Source organism: Amia ocellicauda, chromosome 6 (genome assembly GCF_036373705.1).
Source record: "Amia ocellicauda isolate fAmiCal2 chromosome 6, fAmiCal2.hap1, whole genome shotgun sequence".
NCBI classification, from domain to species: Eukaryota; Metazoa; Chordata; class Actinopteri; order Amiiformes; family Amiidae; genus Amia; species Amia ocellicauda.
This window is the reverse complement of record NC_089855.1, coordinates 47945690-47972163: the sequence shown is the minus strand read 5'-3', so window position 1 is coordinate 47972163 and position 26474 is coordinate 47945690. Positions and strand designations below refer to the sequence as shown.

At 43.4% G+C, this 26474-nt stretch overlaps 1 protein-coding gene across 1 annotated transcript; it reads right to left on the bottom strand.

The window, feature by feature from the left end:
* Window positions 1–4212: 4212 nt before the first annotated feature.
* Window positions 4213–7036, bottom strand: LOC136751638 (GTPase IMAP family member 9). Its single transcript, XM_066707411.1, has 2 exons — window positions 6787–7036; window positions 4213–6498 (listed from the first exon to the last, which is right to left on the bottom strand). Exons 1-2 carry the CDS (start codon window positions 6914–6916, stop codon window positions 5378–5380), a joined length of 1251 nt encoding a protein of 416 aa, XP_066563508.1. The 5' UTR covers window positions 6917–7036; the 3' UTR covers window positions 4213–5377.
* Window positions 7037–26474: the final 19438 nt, after the last annotated feature.

Below are 26474 nucleotides of genomic sequence, written 5' to 3'. Positions count from 1 at the left end.
TTTGCAGCGCAGTGGCGGGGAAATCAATGAACTGTCGGCTGATCTCAGGGGTGTTCATGCCGTTATGGTTTGATGGGAAATTGTGCTTATTGAAGGCTGTGATGATGGTCCCACATCCTCAGTGTTACATTGTTGCATTTTCCCTGAGGCCAGGCACGCAACAAACATGTCACATTGGAGGCGGAAGAAACTGAATAAAAGTGCAAAACAGCAAGCCCCATGATAACTGGGAAAGCATATCAGCTGAGGGAGAATCACTGTATTCAACCAAACAAACACTGACCTGAAGAAGTGACACGTAACAATATATAAAACTCCCGCTGAGCAATGAAATTAACATTGCAATGGCCCTTAAATCAGGCAGGTGCAAAGTGCAAACAATAATAGTTACAAAGCAATGTTTGAATAATGACCATAAAAATGAAAGTGTGAATTAGAAATGTTGCTGGCATACTAGGTCTGAATGTAGACTAACAAACAGGTAGATTATTACTGTAATGCACAAGTCAATAATACTATCTCCTATTGACACATTATAGATATATCATGTATTAGTATAATTATATCTTCATTAAGTATAAATAAAATTAATTCTACTGGGCGTATAATATTATAAACTTAAGATTAACTAATTGAACATCAAGGGCTGCTGCCGCTAGGAGCCCTGAGTTTAACAGCGCCATCTTCTGACCTTAATGAAACACTAAGGAGACATGAAGGTAAGCAACCTGCCGTTTAGTATCAGGGTCACAGCTGAATGTACAGAACCTGCATATATAGCCATATAACAGAAATAGTAACACGTTATCAAGCAAGAAATAATAATAATAATAATAATAATAATAATAATAGCCGCAGTCTGAACGATCGCGCACACATTGCGACTTAAACAGGCTATCTACCTACAGTTTGCATGTACTAACACATAAAGATGCGCAGAGGTGACGCGCAGCAAACTAGAGCACATCTGTAGCCGTTTGTACACCTGCATTTCCCTATCCCATTTTCTCAATGACAGATATGTCGTGGGTTGTGTATGTGTGTATCTGTGCTGGGGTCGTGCACAGCACAAACCGAGGCTCTGTGTTGCAGTCATTGTCGTCCTCTAGAGTATCCGAAACAGATTGCAGCCAAAGTTACAGGTTCTAACAGAAAACAGCAAATACACACAATCAAATCAGTCTATGAAAACAGTACAGTTTGTCATCTAATGTAAAGCTCTTTCCATCAGCCACAATAAACACTGACTATGAGCATCACTGTGACACGGTCAGCCCTGTACTGCTCTCTGTCTTCTGCTTGTGTGTAAAATACAGTAAATAGCAAACATTTCACCCCAGCAGGAGCTGAACTCATGATCTCTGAGTGACTCACATCAAGACCAGAGTAGAAACTAACGAAATTATTTTTTAAAAATAGTAAAGCTATTAAATATTTTGGTGTAATTGGGGTGTACAGCATAAGTTGCTGTCAATCATTTTACTTTTGGTACTTTATTATTATTTAAGTGTTCAGGTGCTTTCCTGCATTTCAATTGCTAAACTTAAGTTAGCAGAGAAGAAGAAAAAGCTAGATCTAGTAATACTACTAACAGGTACAGTCGCCTCCAGAATTATTCACATCCTTCACAGACTACAGTGGGTTTAGCGACAAAAGTGCAAGTGCACATTCAGCATTTGTTGCATAAATGGATGACAACAGCACTAGTTTCTAACATTCAGTATCAGACCGAGCACAAATACAAGACAGTTAAAGTACATTTACATTTAAAAAAGCATAGGATACTCTATAGATGTAGTTAAAAAAATGAAATACCAAACATTTGAAACATTTGCAATTTGTTTTCTGACTGTGCCCCCCAAAACATTGAGCTCCATGATGCACGCGCTGGTCAGGACAGATCCCGCCTCCCTGCAATGACTGATGAGCTTCCACAGTCCAGAAGGCCAGCTTTCCCAATGACTGGAGAAACTGCAGCAGCACAATTGTGAGGTACAGCATCGACCAGGCCTCCACTGTGGCTGCGCTGAAGCCTTGTCTCGACGCCCCTGCCTGGAGGCGAACTGCTTGCATTGCCACCGGAGGGAGGAGAAAGACAGACGGGTCTGTACGGTTAGGGTCACAAGGGAGACAGCAGAGCAGCCACCGGAGGAGTGGACAAGTGAGCAACTGACTGCCCTACAGAAGGATGACCAAGACATTGCACCCCTTCTGAGCTGGAAGCATGAGGGTCAGAGGCCTGCATGGGATGAAGTGTCACCACACAGCCCTGGGGAAGGTGTTACTGGCCCAGTGGGACCGCCTGGAAGTGAAAGAGGGAGTGCTCTACTGGCAATGCTGGATGTCAGTGGGAGATCGAACCATCTGACAGTGTAAAAGGATTTCTTCTATGCTTGGTTTTCAGCCAGTCTGCATAACAGTTTAACTGAAACTCACAGGCCAATTATTATTACATCAATACGATTAAGACGCAGTTAAATCACAGGTGTGCAATAATCATTTATTTTTGACAAAAATATAGAACTAATATAATTCAATTATATTTTTAAAACATGTAATATTAAGCTTGTCGAGTTATAGAAAATAGGGATAATACCCCTATTGTCTTCCTCTCCTCGCATAGGGCAGCTCAGGCTGGTGTGTCAGTCTCTCTCTCTGGTCTTTCTCCTTGTTGTTCTTATCTCCTTTGTCTGTTCACCACTTTTATATTGTTTCCTTTAACCAGTCTCATCTCACCACTACTGTACCATGAGCTGTGTGCGTGGTAGTGAATTATGGACCTGGTTCCACAACAAGTTCTAACTGCTGATCCTACAATAATATTACCTAAACCTGGGCCTCTTAGGGTACTTGACTGTGAGACAACTAATCTGGGGAACTGGGCTACAGGGGAGAAGTCTATTTCAAAACCAAGATTCCTATACAATACCAGAAGCCCAGTATTTCCCAGAGAAGACACTGCAGCAGAGAACATCTTACAGCAGTTAATGGCACCCACTGCTATCCACCCTCCATTTTAATATTTGCACACAACCTTCCAACAGCGGGACACTTCGGAGTTAAAAAAACCTTACTGCGGGTGCGTCAGCACTTCTTCTGGTGCCTTTGCTGTGATGCCTGCACAGCGAGAAAAGGGCCCCAGCAGTGAGCATGAGCTCCAATGCACCAGTATAATGTAGATGAGCTTATGGAGAGAGTGGCCATTAACATTGGGACATGCACCTGCCTCTGCTACTCATGGTGTATAGTATGGTGGTCCACCAGACTACTGGCTGCATCCCTGTGTCCATCATGTTCAGCAGGGAACTCAAGACACACTCTGACTTGCTGTATATCCGGCTGCCTGATGAGGACAACAATGCAGAGTGAGGAGCAGAGGATTTCAGGATCCAAAATGCAGGATTCATCCCTCGACTTGCACACCCTTTTTCAAGTGTAGGATGCCTCCGTTTCCCCAGGAGCTGCCACTACAAATCATTTGGCACTGTTCAAAACTCATTAAAACATGTTGTCAATGTCAAAAACAATGTTAAAAAAAAAGACTTATATTCACAGGTGGCAATGCGGTGTGGTGGTTAGTGCTGCTGCCTGACAGCTCCAGGGTCCCAGGGGTACCTGTCTGTGTGGAGATTGCATGTTCTCCCGGTGTCCACGTGGGTTTTCACCGTCCAAAGACATGTGGGTTAGGTTAACTGTCTAAATTGCTATGTGTGTTGCCCAGTGATGGACTGACATCCTGTCCTGGGTGTATTCCTGCCTTGTGCCTATGCCTGCTGGGATCAGCTAAGGCTTCTCCTGCAACCCTCACCAGGATAAGCGGTTTCGAAGATGGATGGACTTGTGTTCGCCAAGTTTGTTCCAATCAGTATTAAACCTGCGGACTAGATCAGTATGAGGCTGTGTACTAACCACGGGATTGTCTCCAGCAATTGACCCTAATGTGTGTTTTTTGATATTGTTATGAAGATCACAATTTTTGTTTGTTTGTTTGTTTTTTTAAAGGGGGATCATCTGAATATTGCCACAAGTGGCAAGAATGTCTTTGGAGAACATAAGTGAGTTGCTCAGGATACTACCAATTGCAGCAATGTTATCATACCTTTACTTGATGTTAGCCCGATGTCAGAGATGTGTTTTGCATTGTGTCACTGGTGTGGTGAACAATGAATAATGTAGCCAACTACGCCACCTGACTTTGTCAGGGACTTGAGCAAACTTTAAAGGACACTCAGGATCATTTTAATCTGGGGGGAGGTTAAGAATAGGGAGATCACACCTAGGAAGGCAGTTTTAACAAATGTAGCACTAGACCATTCCACAGTATTAAACCATAAAAACAATCCCATAAAACCACCTAAAAGCTATAACATTAGATAAAATCATTACGGTCTAAATGCAACATCTATATAAAAAGAGCGAGATAAAAATACAGGTCAAATGTGCATAAGAACAGTGCAGAGCTAAATTTAAAAGTCAGTTGTGTTCCTCTAAATAGCAGAGGTGAGCTCAATTAAAAGTCAGTTTGTTCACAAAGAACAGGGCTGAATATGATCTAAAAGTCAGTGGTGACCCAAATAAATCAGTTAAAAAAAAAGCATTGAGGTTAATGTTCACTCGGGGTCAGATCAAATATACTCAGCTTTAGTCCTCCTCTATTCCGTCTGTCTTGTTTTGTACACCACCGGCACAGCCTCGGTTGCTCCATGCAAGTCAATCTAGGTCGCCTCTCCTTCCACCCCTCTGTGGGTTGTTCTTCTGGACCCCTTCCGTTATCGCTGAACCTCAAGTTGACCGTCTGGCTCTGCTTGCACCGCTCAGTCTTGCTTCCTGCGTCCTGCGTCCTGAGTCCTGCTTCCTGAGTCCTGCTCTTTGGCCCCCTCCAGTTTGTCCAACCAGTGCTGCTTATATACCTCTCTGTTTGTTCAAGGCAGCTTGGAATCAATGGCTGTGTGCGCTCCTGGTCTACAATTGGTCTCTCGAACTGTCAATCAAGTTATACTCTGTAAAACGTATCTCACGCAAAGGTTAACTAAATTTGTATCCAAAGGAAATGATTAGTGCAAAACTCAAACAATTAGAAACGTGACTAATAGTAATAATAAAAGTAATAAAAGTGATGATAGTAATTATAATAATAATAATAATAATAATAATAATAATAATAATAATAATAATAATAATAATAATAGAAATGTGAAAAATGCCAAAAATACCATACGTGCAAAATAGATAAATTAAATTTGGTCACCCTATGACATTTGCGTTTGTCCCTGTTTGTGACACAGGGAAGCCCTGCTGCCTCTGTCCTCCTGCCTGGGCACGCCTCAGGGCTGCAAGACAAAGATAAACAGACATACAGGGATCTCCTGTGTGCCCTTTAGTGTCTGTCTCTCACTGCCTCCTTCTGTTCCATCAGCCCCGATGCTAGTGCAGACCACGCTGCTGCTCCAATCAGGGAGACCACTGCTGGCCAGAGCACTGAGCCCACCGCCCCCCCTAGTGCGCTTGCTGTCAGTCCTGGAGTCATAGTGCTTGATGGTTCTGCTCTCTGGTCCTCTGCTCTGGGAGCGGAGTGACTCTTACCCCCTTCCCTGGCCTTTCCCTCACTGCACTCTGGGAGCCACCTCCTCAAATACTTTTTTATGTTTCTCACTTCCTCCACCTTTAAATTCTTCTGTTTCTCCAAACTCTCTTTCTTCTCCTGCAGCCTCCTTTGGTCGCCCTCCAGCACTATCAGTATCTTTTCCTTTCCCTTCAATTGACTGTCATATTTGCTCTCATCCACCTGAAACATTTCCTGATTCACTTGGTCTATTTCCATGGTTAGGTTCCTAATTTCATCTTCCAAAATCTGTAACTTCTGTTCATTGTCCTCCTGGTACATCTTAACAGTGAAGAACTGGCCTCTGTTTTCTGCCACCATCTCCTCTATCATCTCCAGCAGCTCTGTGACCTGAGTGCCATCTCTGCTCTTGTTTTTGAAAGCATAATACTTTTCCCCAAACTCCTCCACAAGTCGCTGGAGCTCCTGCCCTCCTCTCTCAATGTGCTGCTCAATGGTTGTGTCTCCCAGTCTCTCCCCCCAGGTGAACAGCACTATAGTGTGTCTCCAGACTCTCTCACTGATGAGCTCCAGGTGTTCCTGCGCTGCTCTCCTCTCTCTCTCTGAGACTGAACCCACAGGAATGACCAAGAGGAGAGCGTGGGGTCCCGGGGGGCACAGAGACAGACTGAACTTAATCTCCTCTCTAACCCATTCTGCATTGTCTTTAATTGATTCCAAATCCCACCCTGGTGTGTCAACCACAGTGACCAGCCTCCCAGCCACTTCCTCCTGTCTCCTCACACACTGCTCAGTTACTCTCCCAGTGTCAAACTGCTCTCTGCCCAGGATGGTGTTTCCTGCTGAACTCTTCCCAGCATGTCTCTCCCCCAGCAGCACAATCCTCAGCTCTGGGAGTCGCTGTGCTTCATGGGAAGCAGCCCGGCCTCCCTCCCCTGTCAGAGAGAAACAACTCAGTTTATACCTCTTCACACACTCGGCCTGCACTGTCTGGGCTGACCTTGCAGGAGTCACTCACTGAGGGCTGAGCACTCCAGTTACCTGAGGGTCAATACACAGTACTAGGGATACAGATAAAATGCACGTTATCAGTTTATTGAAACTACCTTTGGTCCTGCATTCAATCAGTTGTTTTTTTATCAGCCATATTGCTTTTAAGGCTCTGACTGAATTTGGATAACTACACGACCTCAGAGATTGAAAAGTGAACACATGGCACTCACCCCCGAGTCTGACTGTTGGTTTCTTAATCACCTTCTGCCTCCTGTTCTCCATTTCCTCGGACTTCTCTGTCATCATCTGTATAACTGATTTATCCGTTTCATAGTGCCCTCCTCTGTTCTTTGCCAACATCTCCTCTATCTTGTCCAGCAGCTCTGTGACCTGAGTGCCATCACCCCTGTTGCTGTTGTTGAGAACATGATACCTGTTCCCACACTTCTTAACAAGCCACTGGAGCTCCTGCCCTCCTCTCGCAATGTGCTGCTCAATGGTTGTGTCTCCCAGTTCATCCCCCCAGGTGAACAGCACTATAGTGTGTCTCCAGACTCTCTCACTGAGGAGCTCCAGGTGTTCCTGCACTGATCTCCTCTCTCTCTCTGTGATTGAACGCACAGGAATGAGCAGGAGGAGAGCGTGGGGCCCCGGGGGGCACAGAGACACACTGCGCACAATCTCCTGTTGAAGAAAGTGTACAGTGCGGTATACAGAAGACAATTTCCACCCTGGTGTGTCGACCACAGTAACCTGCCTCCCAGCTACTTCCCCCTGTTTCTTCACACACTCCCCAGTTAAAGTCTTAGTTACAAACTCCTCTCTGCCCAGGATGGTGTTTCCTGCTGAACTCTTCCCTGTCCATCTTCTCCCCAGCAGCACAATCCTCAGCTCTGGGAGTCGCTGTTCCTCATTCGAAGCAGCCTGACCTCCCTCCCCTGTCAGAGAGAAACAACTCAGCTTCATCTCATTGTTCAAAAAATGTATAGCGAGATATAAGTCATTTCTGCTCAGATTCTTTTGTGGACAATAAATCAAACTCTGTTTGAAAGGCCAACCGTTCTTTGTAAAGGTCAGAGGTTGGGGAATTTATATATTACTCATCTATTTTTAAAATAAGATCTGTGAGTTCAGACAACCTCCTTAAGTAATGCTTCCTTGAATGCACAGAGTATGAAATTATTTGCCCCCTTAAAAAAGCTTTCAGAGCTTCCCATAAAGTTGCTGAGGAGATTCTTGGGGTGCTGTTAGTCTCCAAAAAGAAGGCTATTTGAGAGGAAATAAATTCAACATTGTTTTTTATCTGAGAGTAGAAGTGAATTAAGGTGCCAGGAGCAATGGGGGGAAGGCTGATCGGATACTATGAGTTCCATAACAATTGGGGCATGGTCGGAAATAACTATAGTTTGATAATTACAACAAGGAACACAGGGGAGTAATTCATTATTTAAAAAGTAATCAATCCGGGAATAACTGTGATGTACGGGGGAAAAACTGTCTCGAGTTAGGATTAAAAAATCTCCAAGGGTCCAAGACCCTGTGGGTGTGTACAAAAATCTCAAATAGCTAAAGCGGATTTAGAAAGGGAAGTAGACACCGAAGAAGAGCGATCTAGAGAGGGATTCATTACACAATTAAAAACACCAGCTAGTATCAACTCATGTGTGCTTAGATCAGGCAAGGAGGAGAGAAAAAGAACTAGTTACTATCATCCCAATTAGGAGCATATACCGTATACATGCATACACACGTATACAAACATACACAGATACACGCGTGTGCACACACATCCAAAAATAGGATTGCCTGCATGCTTCCATATAAGTGTCCGATAATAAAATAAATCTAAGCACACACTCAAATGTATGAATGAGGTGTACAGGTCACATGTGCATATCAGGAGACAGAGCACTGTACACAGGACAACTCTGTACAGATTATAACAATAATCATAATATTAATGACAACACAATCCGATATGCTATAATACAGCGGAGCTGCATAAATTACGGAGCTCCCAGCCCTGTTGGAGTAATGATCTTTAAAATAGTTATAAGTTCAACCACTTTGAATAATACAGCAAAAACAGTTACAGTTGAAAAAATAAACTCACATAAAATAAGAGTATGAAACCCAATTTGCTGATGTCGGTTTGCTGGGAAACATAGGCTATATAATAACATCCGCAACAAACAGCACAACCCTTCTCAGTACCAGCATACATACACTTCAAAATGCGAAAAGGCAGAGAAACGATACTAATTAATGACCAGAAAAAAATGTAAAAGAAAAAAATAAACGGAGGGAAGCTCTGCTGCATCATTACAGCGCCGTCCCACTATCTGTTACTCAAAATAAAAATAAAGATATTTTTTACAATCTGTTGAATCAATTACTGTTTATCCCAGCACTTCGCAACTGAGACTTGATTCCATTAAAATATGCTCTTTTCCATGCCAGGTCTGCACTGAGATCAGGGAAATGTTCATTTGATTTCCGTGATACGTCAGTGGGCCCTTTTCTCTTGCTTTGCGAACTATTTTTTCCTTATCCTGGAAACGGTGCATCCGAACGATCATCGGTCTCGGTCTCTCCCCGGTCCTGGGCTGCGGGGCGAGAGATCTGTGAGCTCGGTCGACTTCGGGATCCTTCTGGAAAACCGCTACGTCAAGGACTTTTGAAAAGAACGAAGACATGAAAGCTGTTGGATTATTCCCTTCCTCTCCTTCGGGGATACCAATAATGCGTAAGTTCTGCCTCCTGGAGCGATTTTCCAAATCATCAACTTTTTCCTGTAAGGCCCTGTTTTTTTCCGTTAGGGAGGAGCACAAGTCTTCCAGAGAGGCAACCCTGCCGTCAATATCGGTCACCGAGCGCTCGAGTCTTGCATGCGGGGCAGCAGCGCCTCTCTGAGCGCCTGCAGGGATGTCTGCACCCCGGAGACTCGGCTCGAGTGTCATCCCTGAACTTACGAAGCTCGGATTTGAAGGATGACATTTCCGATCGCATGATCTCAGCAATTTGCGCAGTCAGTGAAGGGTTTGCTGCGGCAGGGCCTACGCTCTCTTCCCCTGTCGGATTATGATCCAACTCATCCGTTAGCTGCGGACGCCTACCCTTCGATTTAGACATTGTATTGTAGTAGGTGAGTGTTACTTAATTATTTCAATAAATTATTAAGTTTGTTAACAATGCAGAAATACAAAAAATAATGATAATAAGGTGGAGAGTGGTGTTTTCGCGCGTCTACAGCATATTACACCGGAACCGGAATCTCCCAGCATTCACTTTTTCAGCAATTTGAGCTACAGTAGCTCGTCTGTTGGATCGGACCACACGGGCCAGCCTTCGCTCCCCACATGCATCAATGAGCCTTGGCCGCCCATGACCCTGTCGCCGGTTCACCGCTTTTCCTTCCTTGGACCACTTTTGATGGTTACTGACCACTGCAGACCGGGAACACCCCACAAGAGCTGCAGTTTTGGAGATGCTCTGACCCAGTCGTCTAGCCATCACAATCCATGTCTTTGTATTATATTGTAATAACTTGCTCTGGATTAATGCATATCATAGTTAAGTGCATAACATCACAATGGTCCCAAGCCTATGCAATTATCTGGAGTCCACAAAACTTCAATGTGTATTATTTATTTATTTTTGTTTTTTAATGTGCACTGTGCACTATGGTATTTTCAGTACTAAGTATTGTTGGTGTGGGTGTTTTTACCTGAACTGTTTATTAGTTATGGTGTTATGTCAATACAAACAGTGCTCAATTTATATTTTTATGTTTTACTAAATCTATTTTTCAACATATACAGATAAAGTGCATTAAATGTTCTGTGATAATAAATGTTTTTGTGTATTTTAGTTTTAACTAAACATCCCATAAAGACGGACACCACTACAATGTTTTGCAGCGAGGTCGGGGGGCCCACAATCAAATCTCGCCTGTGGCCTCCTAGTCTATGGACCGTGTTATGACATATTTTGCATCCCGTGACTGATTGCGCAGCGCAGTTGAAGGTGCATTGCACGTTCACGACTTTTCGCCCAACTGTGCATGCTTTATTACATAACAAATATAGATTATTTGCATCCATTTACAGGTAGTTTAAATATAAATAATGCACATTTCTCCAACTGAAAATAAAGCCATGTACATTGTGATATGAATTCAATATAGGACCTACAGCTTTGTATGTTATGACTTCCTGATCAGATAATGTTTAAGAAAATTAAGTGCGACACAACTTCATGAAACGGGAACAATTGAAAGTGAAAAGATAAAAAAAAACCACTTTAAATATGAGAAATTCGAAATCACTTCAATATTCACTACAAAACTAAACTTCAAGCAGATGTTTATTCTATTATTTTTTTAGGAAATTTAGGACAAACGTGGATAAATCCAGTTTCAAGAAATCGAAAGTAAATTGATACTTCCCGACCCACTGACGAATTAGCCTAAATTAGAAAACACGCACTACTTCCCAAACAAACAAGCTGGATCTATCTCTGTGCAGCCGCCCGGCTCAGGGTCCGGGCAGCGCGGCGCTAAAGTCCCGGGGCAGCCGGGGCACTTACGGGGGTCCGGCTCTGTACGCTTTATTCTTATGCCCCCTCAATCCTCTCAGTCATCTCCCCCCTTGTCCAGATGTGAGACCTCGATTCCACAGCGAGGGCGTCTGCAGTGCGTCTGCAACTGAGTCCCGGACATAGTCTTCTCTAGAGGGCAGCAGCAGGGAATTGGGTTTCGTTTGAATGGAGACCTTTTTATTCCGCAGCTGGGGAGGGGCATCAGACACATTTAATTGTTGAGAAGCTGCAGTTGCATGTTCAAAGAACTCTAATAGATTAATCAGACATGATCTGCCTCGTCTAAACCCATCTCCAAGAATATGGTTTTCATTAAGATGCTCCTCTATTTTCTGTCTAATCATTTTTCCAACATTTTACAGGTGATGCAGGTTAGACTGATGGGTCTGTAATTTCCTGGCTCAGTTTTGTCCTCTTTCTTGTGGACTGGTATGACATTTGCCGTCTTCCAGTCAGTTGGCACATCCCCTGTTCTAAGTGTCATTTGGAATATTTGAGTTAGCGGCCTATAAATCATTTCCCTAATTTCTTTAAGTACTGATGGAAATATGCCATCTGGCCCAGGTGATTTGTTTGTTTTTAATTCTGCTAGTCCCTTTAGTACCTCCTCCTCATTTATCCTGATCTCTCTTAGGGTTTGACTGGACTGATTGTTAACCTGTGGCATGTTATCTGTCTTTTCATTTCAAAGCTAACCATATTGTGATCACAATTTGCCATTGGTTCTCTAACTACTGTCCCTCTGACTCTATCTTGGTCATTTGAAAAGATCAAGTCAATGCATGCTCTCTCCCTGGTTGGTTCCCTGACAAATTGAGTTAGAAAGCAGTCATTTACCATCTCAACCATCTCTATTTCTGCCTCTGTAGACCCAACTGGGCTTTCCCAGTCTATGTTTGGGAAATTGAAATCCCCCATTATAACAGTCACATCCTTGCTACATGCAGTCCTGATTACACTGTACAATGCAGCATCTTTCTGAATATCTGAGTTTGGTGGCCTGTAACACTCCTACCGCTAATCCTCCAGATCTCTTGTCCAAAAGTTTCACCCACAACGATTCTGTTCCGTTACTGGGATCTAATTTTCATTCTTCTGCCTCAATGTCATTTTTCACATATAATGCTACCCCACCTCCTCTTCGATTTTGCCTGTCTCTCCTAAACTGTGTGTATCCTCTCAACTTGTATTCATCCCCATCGTTTTCTGTAAGCCATGTTTCTGTCACTCCTACAACATTATAGTCACCCGCCAGCACTGTGGCCTCTAAGTCCAACATCTTGTTCCTTATACTCCTGGCATTGAGGTACAAACATTTCAGGACTTTCCTACTAGAGGGTTCCCTTTGTTTTCTTTCCTTAGAGCAGAGGTGCACAATTGGCGGACCGCGGTCCGGGACCCCAATAACTACCGGTAACTACTACTACTATCTGTGTGAGCAGTAACCTGGGGAAGGTGTTCTGCAGTATCATCAACGCCCGGATACTGGCCTTCCTTACCGAGCACAGTGTCCTGAGTAAGAGTCAGATTGGATTCCTACCAAAACACAGCACAACCGATCATATTTACACCCTACACACCCTCATAAATAAATATACCCAAAACAATAAAGGAAAAATATGTGCCTGTTTTGTAGACTTTAGAAAGGCATTTGACTCAATCTGGCACAAAGGATTATTTTATAAACTTCTACAGAGTGGTGTAGGGGGTAAAGTTTATGACATCATTAAATCAATGTATTCTGAAAACAAATGCGGAGTTCAAATTGGCAACTCAAGAACAGAGTTCTTCACTCAGGGGCGGGGAGTGAGACAGGGCTGCAGTCTGAGTCCAACACTGTTCAACATCTACATCATCGAGTTGGCCACAGTGTTGGAGCAGTCTGACGCCCGCAGCCTAACTCTCCATGACACAGAGATCAAGTTCCTGCTCTATGCAGACGACCTGGTGCTGCTGTCGCCCACAGAGCAGGGGCTTCAGCAGAACCTGGCGCTGCTAGAGCAGTACTGTCAGAAATGGGCCCTGGCAGTCAATATGGACAAGACCAGAGTTATGGTTTTCCAGAAAAAAACCCAATCTCAGGGAAACAGGTACCGCTTCACTCTGGGCAGCACTGGATTAGAGCACTGCACCAGATACAACTACCTTGGCCTGACCATCAGTGCGTCAGGGAGCTTCAGCCTGGCTATAAACGCATTAAAAGACAAGGCACGCCGGGCATTTTATGCCATAAAGACACGATTTGGGAAAACAACAATACCAATAACTATTTGGATTAAAATATTCAACTCCATCATCCAACCAATCCTGCTATATGGGAGCGAAGTGTGGGGTCCCCTCATGAACCTCAATAACAAAAATTGGGACAAAAGCCCCACGGAAATATTCCACCTAGAATTTATTAAAAACATCTTACACGTACACAGAAACGCCCCCAGCATCGCCTGCAGAGCCGAATTAGGACTCTTCCCTCTGCACATAGCCATACAAGAAAGAGCAGCCAAGTTCTGGCTGCACCTAAACACAGCAGAGACCCAGTCCTACCAATACAAGGCTCCACTGAGCAACCACCTCTCCCCAGACAAGGACCCCCTTGGCCGGCTGGCTCTGAGGCTCACAGAGCCCGGTCACACAGAGCCCGAACACACAACGACCAAAACAACAACAATTGGGAAAATTGACATGTACCTGAAAAGCAAATACACAAAAGAATGGAGACACGAATTAGAATTACAAAACAAATTGGAATGCTACCGGGAACTGAATAGAAACATTACATTGGCTGAATACTTAAAAATCCAAAATATAAAAGAGAGACAAAATCGAACTAAATACAGGCTCAGTGACCACAGCCTCGCCACTGAAAAAGGCCGCTACAGAAAATTCTGGGTGGCCAGAGAAGAGCGGCTGTGCAGCCAGTGTGACCTGGGGGAGGTCGAAACAAAGGCGCATTTCCTGCTGTCCTGCCCTAAATACACAAAAATCAGGGAGACATACTTTAAAATATTCAAAATGCATATCCCTGAGTTCAGCATGATCCCCGATTGCTGCAAACTCCCCGTCCTGCTGGGAGAGGAGGAGCGCACTGCCATCTTAGCAGCGCAATATGTATCCACCTGCCACAGCCTGCGAGACAGTGTGTAGACACCAGCCTGTGGGACTCCATTTGCAAAACAAAATAAAAACAGTGATTTTTGTGTTGTCATGACACAAATGATATTGATATTGATAGAACATTTGTATCTGTTTTGGCAATATTGTGATAGATCATGCCAATAAAGCACCTTTGAATTTTTGAATTTTTTTGAATTTTGAGAGAGAGAGAGAGAGAGAGGAGAAGCTTTAGAATGGCGTGCGCAAAAATCAGGAAAGTCGATGCAGAAAATCGAGCTTTCAAAGAGGAGTGGACAGACAAATATGCCTTTATCCTTCCCTAGCGAGTGTCAAACCACTCTGCCTGATTAGTTCAGCGACCGTGGCTCTAATAAAAAGTGCCAACGTGAAGCGCCACTACGAGACAAAGCACAGATCTTTTGAGCAATTATATCCACAGCAGTCTGAGGTGAGGGCATGCAAAGTAAACAAACTCAAAGCCCAGTATGATTGGTCCACCAGAGTCCTCTCCCATGCATTCACTGCCCATCAACGTGCAAATGAATGTTCACTAAAAATAGCTTGGATTTTGGGTCAACACCAAAAGCCATTTACTGACGGGGGAGTGGTGATGGAGTGCATGAATGCTGTTGCTGAAACTTTACTTGACGGTAAACAAAAAGACGAGCTGTTGGGATTAAGCAAATCCCAATGTCACATACAACAACAGCAAGAAAGAGTGAAATACTAACAGAGGATGTATTAACACAGCTTGATGAAGCTATTCAGAGTGCACCATGCATAGCATTAGCTGTTGATGAATCTACTGATGTGAGTGATAATGCCCAGCTTCTGGTGTATGTTAGATTTTACCTCATCTCATCAACATCGACTGCTGAGAGAATTCCTGAAAGAAGTTGAGGCAAATGCAAATGACCTACTGCTGCTCAGTAAAGGCAGGGTGTTGGAACGCTTTTGGTCCATTCGAAAGGAAATAACAGTTTTCCTAATACAGCTCAAGAGTCAGAAGGCAACACAGTTTTCACTTTTTCTGCAAGACGAGAGCAAAATGGATATTGTTGCTTTTTGGTAGACATCACATCACACCTTAATGAGCTCAATGTGAAACTACAAGGCAAGAACAATTCAGTTTGTGATTTGATGACAGCTGTCCGCTCCTTCCAGAGGAAACTGGAAGTGTTCAAGGAAGATCTTCAAGGAGATTATGCACACTTCCCAAAAGTGCAGGAACAGATTCAGGGTGAGAGAGATGTTTCTCCTCATGTTGACTTAAGCTGATTGGAAACTTCAGAAATCGCTTTGACAGCTTCAACCTTGGACAGCAGCTCCTTCTTCTCATTGTGAATCCATTCCTCATCACAGATGTCAGGGGATTTTCAAAGGAGGTGACACAGACCTTCAAGAGGGCACATGCTGGATCTCTACAGATGGAACTGATCGATCTGCAAGCAAATGTTGCTCTAAGAGAGCACTTTCAACTAACTGATCATGACACTTTCTGGCTGCAGGCTGTGTCTGACACTGTTTTCCCTGGTCTAACCAGAGTAGCACTACACACCTTGACCATGTTAGGCTCCACATACAGTTGTGAGTTTTCTTTCTCCACTATGAACATCATTAAAAATAAGTACCGTTCTAGACTCACCAATGAGCACCTACATATGTGCACGAGAATGGCACTGACTCCATTCCAGCCAAGGTTCAAGTTACTGGCAGGGCAAGGGGAGAAAATGTTGGTCACTGGACCTCTTTGAATTCTAATTGTGCACGTCTGCTCTAGACGACAAGCAAGGGCCTTTGCAAGCACCTTCATGTCAACATTGAGAAGGGAAATGGGGCTAAATGACCCACAGTCAAGGGGATCCCTGTTCTTTTATATCTATCCCAGAAGAAAGACCAATGCTCCATAAACCTAAACCCCTCTTCCCTACACCAAGATTTCAACCACGTGTTAAACTTTCTATTCTCTGCCTGTCTACCTGGCCTGGCACGTGGTACTGGAAGTATTTCAGAGAAAACTACCATGGAGGTTCTGCTCTTTAGTTTTGTTCCTAACTCTTTCAATTTGTCTTGCTGAACCTCTGTCCTACCTTTTCCTATGTCATTGGTTCCAATGTGGACCATGACCAGTGGATTCCCCCCGGCTTTGGCCAATAGCCCATCTACTAGTTTAGGGAGATCTGCAACCTGAGCACCAGGAAGGCAAGATACCTTGCGGGTCTCCTTGTCACTAGAGCACACTGTCTGATCTACACCTCTAAGAATTGAGTCTCCTACTATAACTACCTCACTCTTCTGGGGGGGAGTGGGCACCATGGTGCTCTGGTGCTCAACTGCCCTCCCATCACCCTCTGAGCTGTCACTGTCCAACTCGGTGTCCAGCAGTTGGAACCTGTTGGGCAATTCAAGCTCTTGGGGTGTCTCTAGGGGTTGTGCACGCCCTGTTCTGCGGTTACGAGCTACTGTAACCCAGCAGTTCTCTACGCTGTCCTACTCTAAGGTCTCAACTCTCCTAGGTTTTGGCGTGCACACCATCTCTCTCATGGGCTGGTTGACCAGTTCTTCTATATCCCTAATACAGCGCAGATCGACAAGCTGAGCTTCAAGATCACGAACCTTGATCTCTAGGATTTCAACCTGTCGACAACCTTTGCCAGCTTCTAGGGCCAGATATCTCCAATGCCACTCGCCGGAGTGATGACCTCACTGTTGAACAGACAGGGTGTCTTGCTGTGTGGTATTTTGCCAGCGGACACTTCATGTAACCTCTGAGCGGGAATACTGTTTGCCGTGCAGCTCACAAGGAGGCACTTGCTCTCACTGAACTGCTGAATGCATGTGTTGTGTCCCTGGCCATTTAAGCTTTCTAAAGATCAAAGAGGCTCTTTATGTGATCGCAGGTAATTCGCAATATAAAAGTACTTGGTCTATTTTTAATATGCAAGCTGGGCCTATATATAGAACACCTTTTTTCATAGGAATCCCAAGGGTGATGGGTGTGATTGGCTGTACGCACATCCCATTAGAGCACCCCTGGGAGAACATGAGGGGGATTTTGTGAATATGAAGTAATTTCACAGCATCAGTGTTCAGGTATTTGATCATATCGTATTTGATCTGACATGTAGGCTAGCCTACATTATTTTGTCCTTAAACCTCCTACTTATATTCAAGACAATTAAAGACACATTAGGTGGTGAGCCACGACCAAGAGTGGATTCCATATGCGTGAATCATGCCCTCCTCCAGTTTTCACTCTCTCAGCCTTTTTTCTGTTTGCTGTGAACACATGAATAGGCTATTATAAGTGTAGGCTACACAGCACATCTGTACTGTGTATTATAGAGGAGTATTATTAATACACACCACCTGACAGAATATTGTTATATTTAATCCGGGCTTGTTGCAGGTGCTCTTTCCACAGAGGTTGCAGCTGAAATGATTGTTAGAATTAAGTTATTCTGAACACAATAGCATTACATTCATACAGGCTGCCCTACAGCCTAGTGCTTTAGTAGATCTTAAGAACATAAGAACATAAGAACATAAGTGTCCATTAATATCTAAGTGATCCAAGGATCCTATCCAGTCTATTTTTAAATGTTCCCAAACTTTCAGCTTCTACCACATCGCTGGGTAGTTTATTCCAGATTGTGACGCCTCTCTGTGTAAAGAAGTGTCTCCTGTTTTCCATTTTGAATGCCTTGAAGCCCAATTTCCATTTGTGTCCCCGGGTGCGAGTGTCCCTGCTGATCTGGAAAAGCTCCTCTGGTTTGATGTGGTCGATGCCTTTCATGATTTTGAAGACTTGGATCAAGTCCCCACGTAGTCTCCTCTGTTCCAGGGTGAAAAGGTTCAGTTCCCTCAGTCTCTCAGTAGGACTTTCCCTTCAGACCTGGAATAAGTCTGGTTGCTCTCCTCTGAACTGCCTCTAGAGCAGCGATATCTTTCTTGAAGTGTGGAGCCCAGAACTGTCCACAGTATCCAGATGAGCTCTAACTAGTGCATTGTACAGTCTGAACATCACTGCCCTTGTTCTCAATTCTACACTTTTGACAATATACCCTAACATTGTGTTTGCCTTTTTTATTGCTTCCCCACATTGCTTGGATGGAGAAAGTGAGGAGTCCACATAGACTCCTAGGTCTTTCTCATGCGTTACTTCATCTAGATCTGTACCTCCTATAGAGTAATTATAGTGGACATTTCTGTTACCTGCATGTATTACCTTGCACTTGTCCACATTGAATTTCATGTGCCAGGTGTCGGCCCACAACTGAATATTATCTAAGTCCCTCTGAATAGCCTGTGCTGCCAAGATTGTATCTGCTGAGTCACCTATTTCAGTATCATCTGCAAATTTGACAAGTTTGCTAACTATCCCAGAGTCCAGATCATTAATATAGATTAGAAAAAGCACAGGCCCTAGTACTGATCCCTGTGGAACTCCACTAACAACCTCACTCCAGTTAGAAGCGACTCCTCTAATTGACACCCTATGTTTCCTATACATAATAATTCATTCTTAATTCATTAACAGTGAGCAATGGGTCAATTTCAGAGATATAGCCCATGTGTAGGCTATAATTGAATTATCCTAATTGTTGTCACATATTTAGATATACTATTTTACATGTCCTTACATCTCAATCATACTACATATAAAAGAAGAATCCGTAAGACAAAATAGAGAACATATGACAAGAACACTGTTCTTACGAACTGACTCTGTCGGCAATGCGCTGCCAACAGGCCTCCCTGGCTTTGTTGGCCGCCACGGTGTTACATTTAGCCACTAACCTTTCTTTAAACCCTCATATCCTGACATTACCAGCTGCATTATTCCGGGGACAATACGGTGCACAGACACTGGGCACAAATTGTGCCTGCGCTGCCGGACACGCCCCTTTCACGCGAATGCGCACAAACTCCAGTTAAGTTCACACCTAGTCAACTAACCGACATCTTAACCACCATCGTAGTGCCATTTAACACCAGTTTAGGCAATCAGAGTTTGTCAACCCTGACTTTCCTTGATAACCCCAAGTTAAATCTGAGTAGGTTAAACTCCCTTCGTAGTACACACCGCTGGTCTGACACGTCACCACTATTCAAAAAATCTTTCACTTTATCACTGATTGTATCCACACTACTGAGTGGGGTGCAACTGCATGGCTTTGGAATTTAATTATAAACGTATTACACATATTATATATGTTTTTAATTAAAGTTAGACAATCACTTTCTATATATTACATATTTGTTTATTTTATACAGCCTTTTTTCTCATGTTTATCAATGGTGCCAGTAATTCTGGAGGTGACTGTGTATATATTGTAGCGGATTGAGGTGTAGGGACGCCTGGACTTTGTAGGTAGGTGATGGAAGAAACCCGTCAAAACACACAAACAGGGGAAAGTGGCGTTGAAGTCCAAACCAAGTTCGTCGCTTTATTTAAAGTCACCAAAACAATTCGCATCCAAATCTGTATCCGTGTCACATGCAGTAGTCAAAGCCAGAGGGGGTTGTCATCCAAAAAGAAAAGGTTGTTCACTACTCTGTGTCATCATCCGGTCCAAGGTCTGTATTTGGGAAATCCTCTCTTTTGCTTCTGGTTGCTCCTGTCTTCCTTTTTGCTCTCCAGCACACACTCCTCGTCCTTTCGTTCACCAACTACTGAGACACAAGTAACAAAAGGTTGTGGGTAATTATAGCCCAGGTGTAAAGGGCTGCACCTGTGCTGTGGTCTTAAATGAGTGCTGGAGCCCCAGGTGTGTCTGCTCTGCTGCTCTCTGGAAAATTCCATTACAATGTCCAGGGTCCTGACACGGGTGTAGAGCTGCCTTTTGTGGTGTGTAATCGGTCCCTTGGAAGGCCTCCTACTGCTGTCCATGGTCCTGTGGGTCATAAAAGAGAGAAGCCGAGCAGGCACATAACAATGGTCAATGACCTGCCCCCTCGTCCTACTAATTCCTGAGCTCATCGGCCCATGAACTGTTCTATGTCAAAGTGACAGTTTTGGGAGTCGGCTCACCTACAATGGGCCAAATGTCTTGGAATCTCTGCTGTGAAAATGTCTGGGGAATATGGCCTGGAGGTAATAAAACCCTTTGAAGCAGGCGAGAGCCGAAATCCTGAAACAGAGCTACGAACCCAGGCCACCGGCATTTCCAAAAGATGGCATGGATTGACATCAGGCATGATTCGAGCCTCCTCCAATAGGAGACTGGGGGCTGGCACAAATCCAACCTCGCAAACTCAAGAACCAATCCCCTATGATCTGAAGGCATAAAAAGTAGCGCACAGCACCTTTCTCTCTCTCTCTCTCTCTCTCACCTGAACCGGTAACTCACTGCCTCAACTCAACTTAGCTCTGTTGCCAGAACTGGAACCAGAAACCAACCAAGTCTTTGCTGGCAACAGAAGAGTTAAACTGGGAGAAGGAGATTGAGCCGTACGAAGAATTCTTTAAAGAACTTTATATTAAGTAAAGAACTTTAGAAACTGCGCTGCCCACCTGTACCCATCTGATCAGTGGAGTGTATGCAGCTGGACAATTGACTAAGACGACTGTAATACAGAAGTGTTCAGTCATTTAAATAGCTATTTGAGTCTTAAGAAACTTGACCCTCGGAAATGAACAGGGCCCTGCTTTCCTCTACGGTGGAAACCCTGCTTGCCAAGAAGACATCCTGTGCACAACCTTGGAGCCTTCAAACCAGTGGAAAATCTGTTTGGAAAAGACTCTACTTTCACGAAACCCCAACTTCCAGGTGCATCGACTGAGTGGAAGTTCTTGGACAAAGCCCAACCGGACTGCCTTTGTTCCAAACCACACGGACCTCGTGCCGTGTGCTGTTATCTGAGCCCGAAGCCAGAGAGGCCTCTCTGCGACGAAGTTCACATAAGTTTAACAGTTTGGAGTTCATGATTCATGACATTTGAGAAATCAATTAGAAATGTTAATCTGTGATTCATAACTCTAGAATGTGTAATATCATTTAGTTTTCTTAAATATAAATGTGTGTTGCGTTCAACTGTTTTGTTGATAATTTTAAAAATAAAATCTGTCAACGCCGAGAAATATCTTCTCATTCCTGTTTAACTGTTTAGTCTGAAATTGACACAAGTTAATAGACATTAGATTATTGGTGGCCCTGCCTATCCTTAATCATTGAATAATAATCAGTTAAGGGAAATTGTGGTAACAAGTAATGATAGGATCTTTCTCGGCACCTAAACGTAAATGAGACTGATATATATATAACGAGAAGTTACCTAACATAAATACTAACCTGCGTAGTTATTTAATGTCTGACTAACAATACTAATGAGAGACTCACCTTCGTCTTACTAACCGGTATTGTAGTCAATGTGTTTATAACCTTTTTTGTTTAACGATTTGTGTTATCATATGCGATCCCATGGTCTTTGATTTGGTCACGGAAGTGATTTGTCTTTGATTTGTTGATCTAGAGTTGAATTTTAATTAGTTTTTCCCTTTTGTATAATTAGTGTAGTGCTACATTTAGTCTTTGTTTTTGAATACATTTGACAATTTATATCTTTGGAATTGGTGTCTGCGTCCAATTATTACAGAAATTGAGTTCTACAAGATTCCAGGATTCGTGATAAGGTGATACTATAAATTCACTTCTTTAATTGAAATGTATAAGTGTACCTTACGCTACACATGTTAAGCGAGACTGGCACTTAGAGACGAGAACACTGCAAAAGACCCTGAAAGTCGTGTATGATAAACGTGTCCTGGGACCAGACCTTACATCCTTGCCCTACGGGTATTGAACAATGGATTTTAGACTGCAGCACCCGTTTTCATGTATTCTGTCAGGGCCCTCAAACTGCGGCAAGAGGTTTTTTATAAGACAGTTATTAGACAATGCTAGCCATGTATTATCATGCATGCCTGATCATATTGTTTGGTGTTATAGTTGCATGCAGCCGCTCTATAAAGAACTGGAGTTAAAATACCCTTTTATTAAATTTATAGAGGGGTTGCCTGAAACATTAAATGACGATGAATTACTACCATGTGATAAACATGTTGATTATTGATGATCTTATGGAAAGGGCCTGTGAAAGCGATGAGCTTGAAAAAGCCTTCACTAAATACGTGCACCACAGAAACCTCAGTATTTTATATATTGTACAGAATGTGTTTTGTCAGCGACGGAAAAGTAGAACTATTACTTTAAACACCAAATATATGGTTCTTTTCAAAAACCCGAGAGATAAATTACAGATCACCACATTAGCGCGACGGATGTATCCAGGCAAATCTCAATATTTTGTGGAAGCTTTTGAAGATGCCACCAAGAAGTCTTTCGGATACTTATTTGTCGATCTCATGTCAAAGACCCCTGATGAATACCGTTTAAGGACGGGTCTTTTCCCCCCTGACACCCCGGTGGTTTATGTGTATAAAAACAAAGAAAGTAAAAGACTCTGTTTTTCCAGCTTTGAGCGCATTTGCGGTCTGTGACTCTGGCTGTCAGGCTGTCACCGCGCATGCGCAGAAACCTGGCTGTCCTGCAGAGCAGCCATTCAGAGCGACCTGGTGCCGCCGCGTCAGAAATCGCGCTAAATACACTGAAGACAACATCCGCTTGAGCGCTAAACAATGTCTCAAACTCAGAAAAGTGGCCACATTATAAAAACTCTTAGTAAAAAGACCGTGTCTGTTAAGAGAAAGAGAAATCTATTGAACCAGTCTGGGGGTTTATCGGTAATTTGCCAATTATCGCCCTCCCCCTCATCACCAGCTTACTGGCCAAGAAAAAATGTATTTAGTTCCGCAGAAACAGACGGACAGAATTAAAGAGGACTTTCCAGTTGAGCACGACATCCGACAATAGCCACGTATAAATTGGATGGGGAAATGAAAGATATTGTGCAAAGCTCTCATTTGGGACAATATGAAAAAGCTTAACGCTATGCACAAGTGTTGCAGAGGTACTTGACCCTGACGCGTCAGGCGGAATCAGAAAAGGCCGTGTTAACTTTGCAGATGCCTGATACGGACACCCCGGTCAAATAACACCTACAGAGCCTGTTTTTGATGATATTTTAGAGGCTATACCACAGAGGCAAAAGACAAATGCCGAAATATGACTTAAGAGAATGGTATCCAACAATGCTGTAACTTCATGTGACGAGAATGGGGAGTTTGTGTACAAGGGGCTCCTATCCGCGGTGCTCATGTGATAGATCTGGTCAGGGCTGTCACACAGCAGCACACACTGGCCTCAGGAAGAGCCCCCAAAGGCTGGGGCAGTTTTATGACCGCTATGGCCGAGATTAATATCACGGTTCAGTACTGTCTAACAGAATGAACAGGGAGGTGTTAGAGAAACTGAAAATGAGGCCCACTAGAGAAAGAGAAATCCTATTTCTCCTGAACCAGACTTTGATATTTTGATGGAAGGGGCGGCTGCCCCACCCGAAATGCCACAAAGAGACCAGCCTGCTAAGAAGTGCCAGCTGTTTGGAAACTTACCATGGCTGTCTCTGTAAAGCAGGTCCTCATGGTTTTATTTATTGTATTATTATTTTGGTTGTCGTTTGTTTATATATAGGCTATAGAAATACATAAATTGTTGTTATCTGTAAAATGTTTAATCCCTGTGTTATTCTGATAATAAAAACATGTTTTATCATCATTATTATTATTATTATTATTATTATTATTATTATTATTATTATTATTATTATTGTGTTTGTATGTCAAAGAACATTGTCACTGGTATTTCCTTGTTTTTGTTTATTTGTTTCTTTTGCTGTGTGCTGAATAAAAAAATTAATGCTTGATAAACAATGGTGTTTGTAAGTATGGATTTATTAATTACATATGAACATAATTCATGTGTATATAATATTTTATTATCAGGTTAACAGGCATTACATATATGAGAATTTCAAATGTCATTAAGCTTAAACACACACACACACACACACACACAAGCATTATTCTATCATTCTATAGTGTTATTCATACACTGTTCTAACATTGTTTATTTCTGCTGTTCATGACTGATTTAGCAATTATGACAGATCCTAAAATCATGCATTCGGTTACACATCTGACAATTCTCATTTACATGAAGCTTAAACAAATAGGTCTCGTTCTCCTGTTACAACTTTTCACAAACTGCATTACCATGTTGTCATTACTAATTAAATCTTCAGAATACAAATCCAATATCGGATTATAAGCTAAACCTTTACAATGCTGTTGTAAAAAAATACACACAGTGGTTTCCACATGTTGTGGATAAAGCATCTTGTTTGGAGTTATACACTGTTAACACTGATTTAGGGAAAAAAGGAGCATTGGGGGGGAATCCGTAAGAATCAAAGAATTCAGCATTCCCATCTCCTCCTAGATAGATAGGGAGCCAGTGCTCTTCGGGTAAGTCATGTCGGTGTGTGTTGATGTCGAAACAGGCCGGCCTGTGGACTCCTGATTGTTTGGGGAGCTTATCACATGGAAATAGTCTCTTGTGTAACTGTCCTTAGTCATGATGGCCCCAATCTGTTGCGTATTCATGACCAGTTTAGTGAAAGCCACAAGGCAATTGTTTTTCAACTGTAGTCGTAAAGGACTTGGCGTCTCATGTTAATGTCAACAATATTATCAAAAACAGCATACACTATCATGTTCACGGTGGTTGGTAATGGCTGGGCAAAACGAATTTCTGCTCACAGGTTCCCTGTTTTTATGAGTGAATAGTGCCCGGTGCACTCTTGATCCGGGCTCAGGTTGAATGCAAACAGTGTGTAACCTCTGGCAAACTCCTTACGGTCCACTACCAGAGGCTTGTCTTTGAGGCCCTTTCTGGCTGTTTCCACCAGGTTAAAGTACTCCCGGACACAGTTATCATTTGCGAAGTCCGGTTGTAGCGGTTTAATAGAGATCTATTCCACATCCGCATACAAGGCCAGGAAATTAATATCACAATGTTTAAAGTTGAAGGGGTTTTGTGTAACGTCACCACTGAATGCTGCGTTATCCACAAAACCAATTACTATTATTTTAGGCAATTGTCCCAGAAACAAATGTTCCTGGATGCAGACCCGGCTTCCTCTGGCCAGACTGAACACTTTAATCTGAACCCGATCTACAGGGTATTTTGCATTAGCCACCTGCAGCGCATCGGCGTGACCCAGCCTGACAGCGGGAGCCACCCGGACCCTCTTCATAAACAGAGCTGCTGAGAGAACCGACAGCTTGAAATCCTCAGCGTTGCTCATGAGACAGAACGCTTCTCTGTTACGGATGAGTTTCATTTTTATATCAACGCCGTTCAGCATTCATTTGTCTTGAAAAAACATGTCTGCATGAATACAACCCAACAATTCTAGTTTTCGGCTTCCTGCTGTATAGGCAGCTCTATTTTTGAACCCCAGGTTTGCCCCGTTCAGCGCGGTTACTTCATGCTGGCCGGCTGTGTCCTTGACAAAAAGGCCTGCAGAGTACTGTGTGTTCAAAGTGCTTTCACTGTAGTTGAGAATGGATTCTATAATAGCCCTGTACGGATAACAGTTGTTGCTCTGGCTAATAAGTCTGTCCCCGATTGTGATGTCGACTTGACTGAAAAGGGAGGCCATGGGGTAATTGACCAGGCCCACCCGATCATCCAGGGCCAGATCGGTGCCATCTAGCCTAGTTATTTTACAAGTCAGGTAGATCACGGTGTTATTCAGATCTAGATAGTCTTCACCGTTTCCAGTGATGTAATTCCAGGGGGGCATTGTCAGAGAGTGCTGTGAGAGGGGGCACCTCCACATAGAAGCTCTTTTCGATGCTGGTCTGTGTGGGCACAAGCTGAAAAAGGTCCAGTTCAGATTTGGTGCACTCCCCAGTGCTACAGTGAACGAAAGCCATGTTTAAAATATATCCCCGCGATGTTGTCGCCTGGAGCTCTTCTTCTTACCGGCCCCATTTCTCTTATGATTGTGTTTCTTCCGTACGGCACATCTTTTAACAGGGGCCGGGGGTGCTGTGAGCCCCAGTGGTGTCGTTCTTTTCCTTTTAATGCCTCTCCTGATATACATTAGTCCTGAGCCCTCCTGTTTCAGAGCATTTATTCTACTGGCCACCACACTTGTAACCTGCCCGACCACATCTTTAGCTATGTTTGTGGCAGCCGATCTAACATACCTGCTACCCCCGCCCCATATTGCA